The 15,395-nt window shown below is 41.3% G+C and overlaps 1 protein-coding gene across 1 annotated transcript; it reads left to right on the forward strand.

Moving 5' to 3' along the window:
• The first annotated feature begins 1,728 nt into the window (after positions 1 to 1,728).
• Positions 1,729 to 13,555, forward strand: LOC104690845. Its single transcript, XM_010402134.4, has 8 exons — positions 1,729 to 1,922; positions 3,736 to 3,822; positions 4,013 to 4,246; positions 5,530 to 5,552; positions 6,430 to 6,575; positions 7,143 to 7,234; positions 7,327 to 7,422; positions 8,506 to 13,555. Exons 1-8 carry the CDS (start codon positions 1,824 to 1,826, stop codon positions 10,162 to 10,164), a joined length of 2,436 nt encoding a protein of 811 aa, XP_010400436.3. The 5' UTR covers positions 1,729 to 1,823; the 3' UTR covers positions 10,165 to 13,555.
• The last annotated feature ends 1,840 nt before the right edge of the window (positions 13,556 to 15,395 follow it).

Consider the following 15,395-nt stretch of genomic DNA (forward strand, 5'->3'; position numbering starts at 1 on the left):
CATGGAGGTATACCCAGGATGCCCTAGGTGATTAAATTCAAGAACTGACTGCTATTGGGTAACATTGCACCTCCGAGAGAGGCTGAAGGAGGCGGCGCTCCCTGGAATACCCGTGAACGATCTGAGACAGCATCTGGTCACAGCAGCACCCACGGCAGCGAGGAAAGGCAGCAGAGCCCGACCCCGAGTCCCCGCCCCAAAGGAAAACGTGACGCTGCTTTTAAGTACCCCGGGTCTATTCAGGGCAGCCTGTCCGTGTATACCACCTGTCAGCCTCTTACGGAAATAGAAGTGAGGGGAAGTGTGGTAATGCTCACTCAAGTATCTGCTTTTCTCCCGCCGCTACAAGGTGTCCAACTGGACACAGACCTTCTGCATGTTTTTAGAGAGGCACTTTCTGCAGGTGCAGTCCGTGTGACTGAATAAAGCACTGCTACAGAAAGGTACAAATACGTGGTTGCTTTTGTGCACCTGTCGCTTCCCTCAGCCTCTGGATATAACACTAATTACAGCCTATCTGATTTCTTTGCAAATACTGATATGCTGTTACAAATATATTGATTTATAATAAACTTAAAATTTCTTTCGAATCTCTCCTGAGTTTGACTCATTTCCAAACACTTCGGGCAGATAATAAAATTCTTAAGACAGAACTTTGGGAGGAATGGTTCTGGGAGTAAAAATAAACAAAAGGGGGGGGGAGGATTTGAAGGGGAAGAAGGAGAATGAGCTGAGCACCGTCCCAATTGCTCAGCACCAACGTAATTCTAACGGAAAATATGTTCTGATTTTGCAACGGTAGCTGGAGGTAGCTCCCAACAGCCGTACCTCGGCACTGTGGAGTCACTTCGTTTTAACTCTGCACGTTTGCAGAAATTAACAACGACACTCCTCTCGACTGCAAACGCGCCGAGGTCCCACTGCTTCCCACAGAACACGGTCCGGAGCTCCCCTCACGGCACGTGAGGCGGCACTTCCGCACACAGCCCGGCACAAAATGGCGGCGGCGGCGCTAGGACCGCGCGGGCGCCGCGGCGCGCGGGCGCTCACGCGCCAGGCAGGAGGCAGGACCCAAAAGGCTCTGCCCCGCCCCCATGCCGGCGCATGCTTTTATTGGACAAGGACGATGTCAATCTCGCGCCTCCGCCTATCGCTGACGCGCTTCTCCTCGCCCCACCCCCACGGCCGGGCGGCACTTCTTGGGAAGTTGACGGCTGGAAGCGGTGTTTGGAGCGGGGCGCTCCCGGTTTCTGTGGCAGGCCGGCCGGCCGGCCGCAGCCTCTCGGTGCCGTGGAGGTGGAAGCAGAAGCAGAAGGAAGAGTGGAGCCCGGAGCAGCAGGAGCGGCGGCCTCTCGTTCTCTCGCCGGCGCTGATGGAGGCGAGCCTGACGTGCGCCGTGTGCCTGTCGCTGTTGGAGGAGCCGGTGACGCTGCCGCTGTGCTCGCACAACTTCTGCCGGGGCTGCGTGGTAGAGTGCCTGGCCTCGGCTGAGGCCGCCCGCCTGCGGCAGCTGCAGCGGGAGCCCGGGGCAGGCCCGTCTCGGCCGCGGGGCGCCGGGCCCGGGCCCGGGCCCGTCCTGCGGCCGGGTGCCGTGTCCGCTGTGCAGGAAGTTGTGCCCTCTGCCCCGCGGCGGCGTCGCCGCCCTGCCCGTCAACACCACCCTGGCGGAGATAGTCAAGCTCTACCGGTCCGGCGCGGCGGGCGCCGCCACGGCCGGGGAGGCGGCGCTGGGGCCGAAGCCGGGATCGGACCTGGTCTCCCCGCAGGCGTTCGGAGGAAGCTGCCAGAAACACCCGAGCCGGCCGGTGCAGCTCTACTGCCGCATGTGCCGGCAGGCGGGGTGCGGGCAGTGCGTCTCCGAGGAGCATCAGGGCATCTTCCACTCTGTCAATCTCATAGACACGGTGTACCAGGAAGAGAAAGTAAGCGCGGCGCTCCCCCCTCCGCTCCAGGGGTCGGCTGGGAGGTCGGGCTGTACACTTAAGGTCCCACCGGGCACAGGTTGCTGTTACTCAGAAACACAGGGGAAACCGCGGCGTGGTGGGCAGGAGAGGGGCAGAGGGCCTGTGCTGCTTTGGGGCAGACTCAGGAGTTTGTGGACTTCCGGGGTGTGCCTTTCCGGGTTGCTGTCAGACTGTATCTAAACAGTCTGCGCACGCAGGGGACCAGGCGGTATTACAGTATCAACAGATCTGAACCCAGTTTACCGAAGGACCTGGAGAGTTGATTTTGGGGTGGTGTCTCGGTTTTTGTTGGTTTGATTGGTGGAGGGCTGTTGATGTTTGGGTTTTTTGTTGTTGTTTTCCCAAGTTCAGGAAGATCTAACAACTCCAAAAACGCACCCACAAATGTTTAGTTTATAGGCTCTCTGAGCTGCCATAGCTAATTTGGGTTATAGATAATTACGTATTTAGGGATAGATAGTTTGGGTGAGTAATAATAAACGTAAAAACAAGATGCCTTCCAGTTTGCATAAGAAAGCAACTGCCTGTCATAATGGTTGGTTGGCTGGTTGTAGAAGTTGTGATTTTTAACAAAATAGTGACTATTTGGGTAGAACGAGCTTTTCATGCCCTGTGCAAATTGAGTGCAGGGTGGCAGTTCTATTGTGCAGTAATTGAAACAACTGCAGGGCAGTGATGAAAAGTACAAGTATAAAGGTTTAAACAGAGCAGTGCTGATTCTTTAAAACAAAAGTTGCTTTTACCCTGATTTTCCTTCTGCCTTTGCCATCACCCGTTGTATGTCACTTGGGAAACCAGGGGAAAACAGCCTTTGCACTAGACATACTACATAATGTAAAGTAGTGATACTGTAGAGAGATAAAGGAGGAAAACTCAGTGATAATATTAGTTCAAACCCAAACAGAACTATCTTGATTATGAACAGCTTTCTATTTTAGCAATGTGAGGCATAAAAAGAAAAAATGAATATCCCACAGTTTTTTGCCAAACTGGGATAACACCATTAAAACTTACTTGTGATAGATAGATAGATAGATGTGAGGGGAGGGGTTGAAAAAGCCTGAGGAAAACAATGTTTTAATTATAAAGTAGTCATTCTATCAGTATGCATTGTAGGTGAGCCTAAGAACATTACTTTGAGAAACAGCAGAAGAAAGTTTGTGTACTGATCCAGGAAAGCATTAAATGTTACTAAGTGACGTTCTGAATCACAAACTTTTTTTACTATATTGTCCAGAATATCACAGAATGGATATGGTTGGAAGGAACTTCTGGAGATCATCCAGTCCAACCCCCTGCCAAGGCAGGGTCACCTGGAGCACATGACACAGGAATGTGTCCTGGTGGGGTTTGAATGTCTCCAGAGTGGGAGACTCCACGACCTCCCTGGGCAGCCTGTTCCAGTGCTCTGCCACCCTCAATGTAAAGAAGTTCTTGCTCATGTTGAGGTGAAACTTTAGTGGTTTAGTTTATGGCCTCTGCTCCCTGTCCTGTCACTGGGCACCACTGAAAAAAGTCTGGCACCCACTTTTGAGATATTTATATGCGTCAATTAGATCCCCTTTCAGCCTTCTCCAGACTAAACAGGCCCAGGTCCTGCAGTCTCTCCTCATAAAAGAGATGCTCTAGTCCCCTGATCATCCTTGTGGCCCTCCACTGGACCCTGTCCAGTAGCTCCTTGTCTGTGTTGATCTGATTCTAGGTAAGCACTGAAATGTGTTTATTTTAAGGAATGGATGAAGTCATAATAGATGTTTCAACTGTCTTTCAGTTAACCTTCTTTAGCACTCTGAAACAAATGAGGATAATAAATGAGAAGCTGGTGAATGAGATCTCAAAACGACCGACTCATACAGATGTGAGTTACAGATGCTGGATATTCTGTGTGTGTGTGTCTTTGTTTCTCTTCTCTGGTTAGTTTAACCACAGCCTGGAGCATACAGGTGCTCCTTGTGGCATAGATGTGCTCTGAGCTCACTTAGAGAAGTGACTCTTGTGTGGACATTGTTATTGCATTTGCATCTGTTCTTGTGTTCTTCTGCTTCTAGATGATGCTGAAAAATGATACCGAGATAATTGAGCTGAAATTTGGAGAAATTTTCAAAACTCTAGAAATGAAAAAAAAGCAATTACTAGAAGATCTTGAAAATCAAAGAGTTAAAAAAGAGAAAGAATTTCAGATTTGGAAGAAAATGAAAGAAACTCACAAGAAGACTATTGAGAATTTTTTGAAGGATTGTGAAAAGCTTGTCCATGAGTGTGATCCTCAGTGTTTCCTGGAGGTGATGGCCTTTTGTTTTAGATATCAGTTGTATAAAGAACTCAAATAGAGCCTCCTGTATTGTAGGTCATGATTAAAATCGATCAGGGAAAACAAAGTCAACAAATGAAAAATACAGACTAAAATTAGTTAACACTCATACTTTTTTTGTAACAATGTTTTTTAGTTTTAGAAAAGTTTGGAAAAGCTTTATTTGCAGCTTATCGGTGATTTTTACTGTATGCTTTCCTAAGAAACAGTGTGTTGCTGATTTCTGCAGTGGGTCCTTAGGTGCCTCCAGATAAATGGGACGCTAAGAAAGTACAGAATTTGACTAAGTGTCTGGTAACAACTCGTTAAGGAAAATTTAACTTTCACTTGAAGTAAAAGCAACTCCCAATTCTGGAACAAATACTGTGATTCCAGTGATTAGTATGTCACTAATTCTCAACTTCTTCCTTTTCTTACTGTTCCTCTTCCCCCTCTTTTCTTCTCATTCCCCATCCTGTTTTCATCTTCTTCCTCCTATGTCTCCTGGTGTGCTTCATATTGTGCCTGTTCCTTCTGTTTCTCCTATGCCTTCTGTTCTTCCTCCACTTTCACCTTTGGTTCCTTCTTACCTTCCTCATCTTTTTCCTCCTATTCCTCCTGTTCATCTACTTACTCTTCCTGCTGTTTGTTTTCTTTCTCTTTAACCTCCCCACCTGCCCTCCATAACAGTACATTGGTTGTGTAAAGATCCGGTACAGTGAGATCACCAGGTTTTTATAAGGAAGCAGCTCTAATCCAGTCCAGTTTTTTCACTTTTCATTACATGTTCTTTGGGAAGTCTCACTTGACCACAGTGCAGTGCACTGCACTTCCTACCACCGTTATCTGTCTGATTTAAAACTGAAAGATAGCTTTTTTTAATAGTACAATAGCAGATTGAGAGCACATAGCAGAGGCTTCCCTCTCCAAGAAATACAAAACAGTTCTTCATTTGAATGTTTACAAATATCCAGACTTCTGAAACTGGTTAGGTAACCATATAGACCATGATCTGAATGCCTTCATTTGGCTCTGAAGAAGTTCTTTTTGTATTTATCACAATATATTACAAGATAAATCTTGTCACAGATACTCTTGTTTGAGTTGGGCTTTTTTTGTTTGATTGGTTGGTTTTTTAATGTTAACAGGTTTATTTTCTATAGTTCTGTGAAATGAAGACAGGGACTTGGGTCTGTCAACTATTTGGATAAAGCAGTAACTTCCTGATAGTTGGAGAAATGCTCATATCTTACAAAATTTTGGTTTTTTTTATAGGTGGCCTGTGGCTTGAATACAAGGTATATTCTTTTCATGTTCTTTTAGTTCTCTCGTGGTCTTTCAGATTTTTAGGATTAAAAACTAAAAATATAGCTACATTGGGTATCATAAGATAAGAAATTTAAAATTAAAATAGTATTGAGTAATTAACAGATTATAATACTTTCAGATTTTTGGATGCCCAATATTCCAAATTTTAGTAAATTTGTCAAGAATTTGAGTGACGTACTATCTGGGATTAGAGATAATCAAGCTTTTGAATTATCTCCCTAATAAAAAGTGAATATAGAAATTGATTAATACTTGGTGATTGGATATTTTCAGATATCTTATTTAAACTCAGGAACACTGAAGCATGCTTGAAGCTTTTACAGAAATCTTTCAGTGTAACAGTATGTGTGGAGATTCTGCAGTATCTTTGGGTTTGTGTTTGTAGTGCACATACCCTGTAATGTCTTCTAAGGATTCTTAAATACATTTCTTAGAACTTTTTAACCTGCATTTAAGAAAGAATATTGGAAATTGAGTTCTTCAAAAAACACTGTGGTTCAGACTAACATTAGCAATGCCCTCTGAAGAAGTACAATTTATATTGAGGCAGTGTATACTAAGAAAGTGGAGGGGGTAATTTTTTGCTGACCTACCAGCACTACTTCTTGCAGTTTTCATTGAGTATGAAACCTTATTTGAGTGAACAAGTTCTAAGAAAAAACTCAACAAAAAACTCTAAGAGAACTTGACATTTTATCGAAGACATAATTTTTCTGATTCCTGCTCCTTCCTAGTGATTTCTTTTTTTTTAATATTAGACAGGTATAATTTAGCTAGCCTGTAAGCATGAAGAAAAAAGGTTAAATTGGTTCATTTTTGGTTGTGTTTTTTTTTTTCCATTTCCAGAATGAAAACTCAGCTTGATGTGATGAATATAGCATCCAACTGGGAAAAACCACCAGTGTATATGCCAAAGACGATAGATATCAAATCTGTGGTTAATGAAATCTTAGCATTGGAGTTAGCACCTGTTAATGCAAGCATTGTTCAAGGTAGGGAAGAAGGACTTAAAATTAAGACAAGATTTTGGAAGTCTAGAAACCTGGAACTTGCAGAACCAATTGCTAATAAACAATCTGCATGGCAACCACATGCAAGAAAACACCCCAACAAATTAAATGAATTATAAATTCCTTGAAGGATTTTAAATGTGTTTTATGAATGTGCTTTCTCTAGGAAGTTCCTAGGCTGTATTTTTGGAATCTGGGTGCCGTATTGTACTTTTCATATCCAGCTGATAGCGCTGCTGTCAGGAGTGTGTTGCTGAACTAGATGGGCGTTTGTTGTAGTGTCATGCCAGTGTTGGCTATGCTCACATTCAACGCCTTTACTTCACAGGAGGAGGTGTTAGGTTTTGTGTCAGGGCAGGCATTTCAAGCATTTAAGAAAACGTATTACACAGGCTTCTTGCTTTATATCACAGAAAATACAACAAGTGCTAGGGTCTCAGGGCACTGTATTTTTGTTCTTAAGTTGAATCTGTTTAGGTGCACAGGAACCTTTCAGTGTTTTCCATATTTAATATATTCTACATCATATCCTTGTGTTCTTTCTAATAGAGCTACCTTATGAAGGAAATGAGAGCTCAACTCTATTTAAAGATACCTTAAAGCAGTGGCAGGACCAGAAGAATATGCCCGGCACGTTTCTTGTAAGTTATTGGCTATGTGGTCTACAACATGGTACTATTTTTTCATTTGGTATCAAAATGAAATATAATTTCTGCTGTGAAATATTTTTCAGCCTGTAGCAGGACAGGATGAAGCAGACGGTAGCAGGATCCCCACTCGATTTATGTCAATATCAGAAATGTCAGCATTTCAAAATATGAGTCATGAGGTATGATTGAACATCAGTTTAAGTATGGCTAAGTTACTATTTGTTGTGATGCAGCTTTCTAAATAAGCTTTTAAAATGTTTTTCAGTTTCCTTAGTAGAAAGTTGCCCTTCCATTTCTAGAATGAAATCTGACTAGGTATTGAAGCTGTCAGAATATAACTTTTTTTTTCCCTTTAGAAAGCTGAAACTTCATCTTACTACTGACTTCAAATACTTACTTTTATATTTAGTGTGGCTTTTTGAGTCACATCTGTAGCTTTCTAATCCAAATAAACTTCCCTAGTGTCTACTTGAAGAGGAAGTCATCTGCCTGTATTCTGTTTTCTAAAGATAATAGAGTTCCATCTTGTAAGACCACATAATCATTTGACATGAAACTGAATCCAATCTCTTTTTTGTTTCATTTCAAATGATGTAGTTATACAACTAAATTTTTTTTCTTTTTTTCCTTACTAGCAGCTCCATGTGGGTGGCTGAATATTGTTCTGTACAGAATGATTCTAGTTAGTTAGTGAAGCATGGCTGGCAGTAAATCACATTATGCATGTTCTGAGAATACCAGTGGCAGATGATTGAATTAAAAAGTTGCTTAGGTCCTTTAAATATAGAAATTTTTTTTCTGTATTATTTTGGAAAATACCTGTTTTCTATTGCCATTAATAATACAATTATATATAATAACAAAACAAATATAAAATAACAAAAACCCCACCACCTAACAATTTCAGATGGCTATTTTTCATGAAAATTTGATTGAGAATTTGTTGCTTAATATCTAAGTTAGTATTTTTATCTATTTTGGGGTTTGATAGTCACTTCAAATACAGTTTTCTCTAGTCTTCTCTTTCAAAATGTGCTTTGTCATCATGGTTCTATGTGTATCTTGTTCAGTCGTTTTTAAAGCACTTTTTTCTGTAATGACTTGTGTTCTGTTGCCTTCCAGTAGCAATGGAAAAATACATTATAAATGCTCTAGAATATATGAAAACTTTTCTTCAGTCTTAGTCATATGTGAGTTTTATAGCCTCTGAATCCATAAATGCCATGTTAGATAATGTGAATTTTTTTTTGCTGTAATTATAGGAGTTACGTTACAAATACTATATGGAACTTCAGAAGCTCTCCAATGTGTTTAAGACTCCAAATTTCCCTGCAAATAAAAAGTATAAATTTGTAACTGCTGACACCTCCAAGGATAAGTCCTCAGGAACTTCTTCTATGTCTTCACCTACCAAAGCAAATAACACAGATAAAATAAATATGGGAATTCTACGAAGAGCAGATGGCTTTGACAAAAGAAGCTTTTCTGGAAGCAGTGCTCATAGCATTCCACCCACAAATATGATCTTTTCTGAAACAAATGGTGACTTAAAATTATTTCCTGAGGGAGGTGCGCAGGAAGTGTCTGCTCCAGCCTTGTCAGAAACCTCTCCAGACTTGTTAGGTAAAGAAAAATTGCCAAGACAAGCATCAGCAGGTACTGTTTTCAATAAAATTGACTCAAATTCTAGCACTTCATCAGACTTTAAGCCAGCAGCAACAGTGGCTGTTACTGTTTCAAATTCAGAATCTGTAGATGTTTCAGCAGAGAGACCTTCAGGTGTACCTTTTACTTTCAATGCATCTAACAACTCATTACCAAGATTTAGTAAAGGTAGAGGTACATTTTCCTTTAAAAAGCAAGACAAGAAATGTGCTTTCCCTCAGTTTTATTTAGGGAGATGTGATAAGCTGGATAAAACCAATAACCAGGATAATTATGGTCCTGAAACCAAAAACGTAGTTTGTGATGCTTCAACCAGTCCTAATTTAGACTCAGCAGAAAGTGAGAAACCACACGTTTTGTTTCCCTTTGGCGATTCAGAAGGCAGCTGGTTTGCAGGATCAGAAGTCAGCAATTCATGTACGGTGTTACCATTATCGTCATATTTTAGCCAATCTGAGATGCCATCTGACAAAAAAAGATTATCTCATGTGGGGGAAAAAACACCCTGTGCAAAGGAACCTGCAGGATATGGTACACAGAAACCACCTGTCGTAGGGCAACAAAAACCTCACACTTCAGAATCCAGCACAACTGTAGCTTGCAGTACTTCAGAAACCAACACTGGAGCTGGGGTGAATGGTGTCTCCAAGACGCCCCTTCCCACCAGTGATTTTTCATTTTCTTTTAAAACTAATTTTCCATTGCCTTCACCAGTATTTTCATTTGGAGGCATTGTCAGAAATACCTCTGATTTGCTGACTTCTTCCATGTTTTTTTCTGGAAACGGAACAGAAAAAATGGATAAGGAGAAGATGAAATCTCCTGACAAAACACTTCTGAATCTAGAGAAACCTGTATCTTCAGAGTGTGCAGAGCCTGCTTTTCTTCAGGGTCATTCAAAATGTGAAGGCTCATGTTTGCCTGTGAACTCATCTGAAAACGCTGGAAGTGCGGAAACGCTTGGTGATGGTAACACTCCTTATCAGCCGTTATGTTCAGGAGTCCTTCCCGCTGAATGTGAGAATGCATCTTCCACTCAACTCATTACAGCAACACAACAAGAAAAAAAGGAAAAAGATGAAAAAACTATTGCTGAAAACAACTGTGTGTGTCCTAGAAGGGAGGATAAACCTGAGCCTGTACGGTTTCAGAATACAGCTTGTTCTGGCACATGCAGTGATCCATCTTTAGGAGGTTCTGTGCTTGCAGTAAGTGAGACAGGAGGAATCCTAAAAGACAGCACTTCGGACACTTAAGAGCTAAGTCAAACATCTGTCTCTACTGATACCAGCCATGCGTCAGAATATTTTTCTGTTGCTGAAGACAAAATGTCTACTAGAAGAAAATCACATGTGAAGAAAGACTGGAAAGAAAAAGAAGCTGGAATTCAATAAATACTACTTAATACATTTAAAAGGTGGGGATACTTGTGATTTTACAGCTGTTCTTCTCCCTGATTCTTGCCAGTTGAGGTATTTCTGTGTTGGAAATGAAACTGCTTATGAGCTGTACAATGCAATGAAGTGGTTTTTATAGTATACTCACAAACTGAAGAAACAACCAAAATTTTCATGTCCTGATCAAGACCAAAGCATAGCCATAGATGCTGCATCTTCAAGAGCGCAAACCTTCTGGGGTATGTTTCGGGGGTGGGGAACTGAGGTGTCCCAGAAAGGGGGTTGGGTGGAGCCTCAGTGGCAGGGGGCAGTAAATTGTTGTCTGGGTACAGCAGCACTTGCACTTAAATGGTAAGAGAACAGCCAAGACATTCACCTCATGGGCCGGGAGGGAGGAGAGCCACAACAAAAAGAAAGGATATTGAAGGCATTACAGAAAATTGTTTTGCCTGTCTCCCCTTGGCTGTTCCCTTTTTCTGTGATGTGTTTAATGTATATTGAAGGTGTAAGTTCTAGTGTAATTTCAATAATTTGTTTTGTGCTTTTGAAATGGAAGCATTGCATCAGTGTTCTTGTTAAACATTGCAGAAGGGTGTCAGCTACACTTCTGAAATGCTGCCTTCAGGAAAAAGAAACATCACAATAAAATTTCAGCTCTTTCTGGCAACAGTTTGGGAATACTTGGACAGATATTAACTTGCTGTATAAGTGAAAACTTTTGGAGAATCTAGCTTTTAAAACACAAAAATTCTCTTCTAAAATCTGTGTAACGACAAGACAAAAGGAAAACAGTAGTTCTCACTGTATGTATTAATGATTTAGAACTCATGGAAATTTTAGTCCATGAAAATCAATACAAAGGGTAAAAAGACCATCATTTCTACTTTGCTGGCTATTTTGTTGGATCCAAGAGATAATTGTGTTTTAGTTATTGGAATACACAGACAGTAGTACTGTTTCAGAATAAAGCTGTATTTTGTTTCCTGTTCATGCTTCAGCAAAAGCTGATGCTAGATTTTAAAGAAATTCTGTATTAGATAGATACGTCAACTGGCAAGTACTAAATCAAAATGCAGAATATTTGATATTCCTTCAAAAGTTTTCACTGGCAAGCAGAAAAGTCAATAATCTCCAAATTACCTCTGTAACTCTGTAAGAAAAATATTACTTAAATTTAAATCTCTGCAATACTTACTAATATACTTACTGTGACATAATACTTAGGGAAACTTGTTTCAGGAAATGTTGACCTAATTTTGTGTTCAGTTCTTGGCCTCAATTTTCTTGTGGCAGTGCATTCCTTTATTAAATGTGCTGAAAAAATAGTTTCTAGTATTTATAACAATAATACTACTTTTCTGTCTGCATTACAATAAGGAAGGTAGTGAAAATTCTCTTTATGGTTAGTCTTTTAGTTCTTGATGCTTGTCTCTTAAATCTTACTGTATTTCAGTTTTCTCCTATGATTTTCTTCTGCTGTTATCTCTATACATTCTTGTCATGTTCTGCATGTGTAGGAGAGAAATGTTAATTCAAATCACTGAGGTAACAAAGGCTGAGCGAGATGATAATGGCAGAAAGTGTCACAGGTGGAGGTTGGTCTCACTAATAAAAGCAAGAGTAATGGAACAATTTTAGAGTCAGATGAGGCACCTGTGAAATTCATTGCCAGAAAGTTGCAGAGAATTTTGTTTCTTCTACAGTGACAATAAAATTCTTAATGAGCTAGGGTTAATCAGAAACCGTAGAAGTTTCTGTAGCTTACATATTTTCAACCTGTCTTCTGTTCATTTCTGTTATTTCAGGAGAGTTTGATAAACTTTCATGCAGATGCTTTGTCTCTTAGTGAGAAGACACCATCATAGAATCATAAAGCAAATAGACTACTATACGCTATTTTTGAAAGTAGAAGTTGTGGGTGTGGGGGTTCGCTACAGTCCTAGGACTGCTTTTCAAGCATTGTTGTCCAAGTGCCTTATAGCTCAGAATTAAGGTTTGACAGGGCAGGCGAGATTCACACAGAAATCCCCAACAACAGAGACGCTCGCCCATTCCCTTGGCTGCACTAGGCTGACCCAGAAGGGAGCCCTTCCCCTGTTCCCTGAAAATAATGTGAGGTACAGAACAACCTCAGGGTCCTAGGCAGGCCTCCTCCTGACTACTGTAAAAATTAACCCTGTCCTGGCTGGAAGCAGGACAGTGGTCTTGGATGAAGACTAGAGCTGATTCAAAGAAATGGGGTTCAGAGTTGTCCTTAATGCACGTTTTGCTTATTATCCATAGAGAATAACTTACACCACTGTCTTGGTCATCATCATAAAATTCTGTGTGGTGATGAGGACTGTAGTCAAAGCCTCCCTTTCCTAGGTTATCTAAACTTAGGTATGTGTGTGTATATATTTTCAGATTACAGGTAAACAAAAGGGCAGTGTTAAACTCTGAAGTGTTTGTTTGAAAATACTGCCGAGAACTTTGCCCTTCCCAGAAAAAAGACCAACAAAACAACAAAAAAAAAATCCAGAAAAAACCCCAAAAAAAGGAAATTACATATTTTACTAAACTCAGTAATTTGTATTACACAGTTCTGGATCTTCCTGACTCCTTAAGATACAAGAGGTGAAAAATGAAGCAATTCTACATATGGTTGGAACTTTATATTAATCAAACTTTGCTGTACTGGTATAAAGCCCTCTATATATTTCAGATTTTGTAAACTAAATTTCTGGGCCACTTTAAAAGCTTTTATAGTGGTTCATGAAGATACTACTTCATGATTTAATAGAAACCTTGGAAAACAGTTACAACAATTTGATTATAATTGCCAAAGTACTTGCTGAACATACTTCCCAAAGGAGCTGAAAGTTTCTAGTGCTGTCCTACTGAGAGGCTAACCTTGCTAGCTGTCAGAACTGCAATGTTTGTTCAATATATATCTGAGAGCTATAGTAACATGTATGCCACTGCCTGAAAAAAAAGTGTAACTGAAAGGTAAAGTACAATTACTCAGTTTTGTAACTATTAAAAAAATTAAAATTTATTAAAAACAATTGTTTAGTTGACATTAGAGCTGTTAAAATGTCAATTTGTAAAGGTGAACTTCCTAAAGTAAACTTTGCATTATTTTGTATTACTGATTTGTTGTTTATTGTATTATTGGTTATTAACTAAAGCTTTATTCTGAAATTATATTTGGTAACTCAGGTCTAGTAACTTTCTAATTCAAAGACTGCTGATCTGTGTGGTAAGAGTATTATGTACTGCTGCTTTGGTTGGTTTTTGTTCTTTGGGTAACACACTTAGTTTCTCTATATAGTCTTCTTCCAACTGTTTAAATGCCAGTAGAACATTCTCATTTGGATTATCACACAGTTCACTCTGACTTGTTCTGGTTAAAAAAAAAAAAAGGCATTGTTCCATTTTAATTTGCTTTTAAAAATGAAGTATATATTCTAAAAAGCACAAGTTTATCATACCAAATAGATTTAATGAGGAATTAAAAATCCTTGAGTGTGTAGTAAGCATCTCCTTCATTTAACCTAAAGAAAGAAAAAAAAATCAAATAGATATGCACTGGAACTATTTCATTGTTAATAAACCCTGTTTGTGTAGGTTGAGTAAGGATGCAGAGAGCATTTATCAATGACACCCAGGGACACTGAGCACACTGTCAGTGCAATTGCAGGGGATGGGAAGCTGAGCAGGGCAGGGATAGTACAGAAGGCTGGGGCCATCCAGAGGCACCTGGACAAGCTTGAGAAGTGGGATGATAACCTCATGAAGTTCCACAAGGCCAGGTGCCAAGTGCTGCACCTGGGTCAGGGCAATCCCTGAGTCAGAGATTCTTCCCGGTTGGAAGAGACCTCCAAATCCCTCAGTTTAGCGCTGCCTCCCTGGCCACTCCCACCACCTCCAGAACCAGCACTTGGTTGGCCCTTGGGGCTTTCCCATGCCCTTCCCCACTTCCAGGAGGGCGGGCCAGAAAGGGAGCACACACAGCCTGTGCCTCTCCTCCACAGTCCCTGTGGGCAGCATGTCCAGGCACCGTGAGCGGCTTCCGCTGGGGAATGTCTTTCCAGAACAAAAGAATCAACAGCTGTAGCAATAAGCTTGGCCAGTTTTTCCTGACTTTTAGCATTATGTAATATAATAAAAGTATTTCTTGTGGTGATAACAAGGTCTGAAGGGAAGCCGTATTTTCAATCTACTGTTCCAAAGAAAAAACCATGACAACAACTTCTTGGTCTTTGCTCTGACCTGGGTCACTGAACAATACAAAGGTAAATATAAGCAGCCACATGATAGGATTATATTCAGCCTGGATCACGCCAGCGTTCCATCCCTGCAGTTTTGTACCAATACAAACATCAGTGTAACTACATTTACGCTTGCAGCTGATGAGCAGCAGAGGGAGGAAGAGCTGCAGTCTCTCTTCCCCGCTGTACACAATGCATTTGATAGTGAAGTACAAGTTAGTGTGACATGTGAGCTGATGACAGTTCATTGCAGCTGCTGGGAATATTTCATTTTTATAATACCTCTACTTCAGCTCATTTATTTGTGTCCAGCTCCTGGCCCCGTGCAGGACACTCCAAGAATCACACCATGTGCCCGAGAGCATTGTCCAGATGCTTCTTGAACTCAGACTGGGTGCTGTGACCACTTCTCTGGGGACCCTGTTCCAGTGCTCAACCACCCTCTGGGTGAGGAACCTTTTCTTGATACCCAGCTTAGACCTCCCCTGACTCAGCTTCATGCTGTTTCCTTAAGTCCTGTCACACAGAGAAGAGATCAGTGCCTGCCTCTTCACAAGGGAGCTCACATTCAACTTGCCATTGACCAGGATCCCCAGATCCCTTTCCACAGTGCTGCTCTCCAGACTCTTACTACTCAGTCTGTGTGTACATTCAGGGTGTTTAGAGAGGTTTAAATCTCACAAATAGCTTCTGCCAGTGTCCCCTCTGTGCCTGATTGGCTGCCAAGGGCTTCCAGGTCCGGATGGGGCTTGGGGCTGCTGTTCGTGTGTCCCTGGGTTCGGGAATCCCTCTGTACATCTTGATATAATCCTCACGCCGAGATTTACCCCAGACTCA

The sequence above is a fragment of the Corvus cornix genome, chromosome 4, assembly GCF_000738735.6.
Source record: "Corvus cornix cornix isolate S_Up_H32 chromosome 4, ASM73873v5, whole genome shotgun sequence".
Classification (NCBI taxonomy): domain Eukaryota; kingdom Metazoa; phylum Chordata; class Aves; order Passeriformes; family Corvidae; genus Corvus; species Corvus cornix.

Bases quoted from the DNA above. Each gene is read 5' to 3' on its own strand.
- LOC104690845 (XM_010402134.4), top strand. From the start codon at position 1,824: ATGTGCCGGCAGGCGGGGTGCGGGCAGTGCGTCTCCGAGGAGCATCAG. The intron at 3,823-4,012 runs GTGAGTTACAGA...TTCTGCTTCTAG, and splicing joins AACGACCGACTCATACAGAT to ATGATGCTGAAAAATGATAC. The intron at 7,423-8,505 runs GTATGATTGAAC...CTGTAATTATAG, and splicing joins TTCAAAATATGAGTCATGAG to GAGTTACGTTACAAATACTA.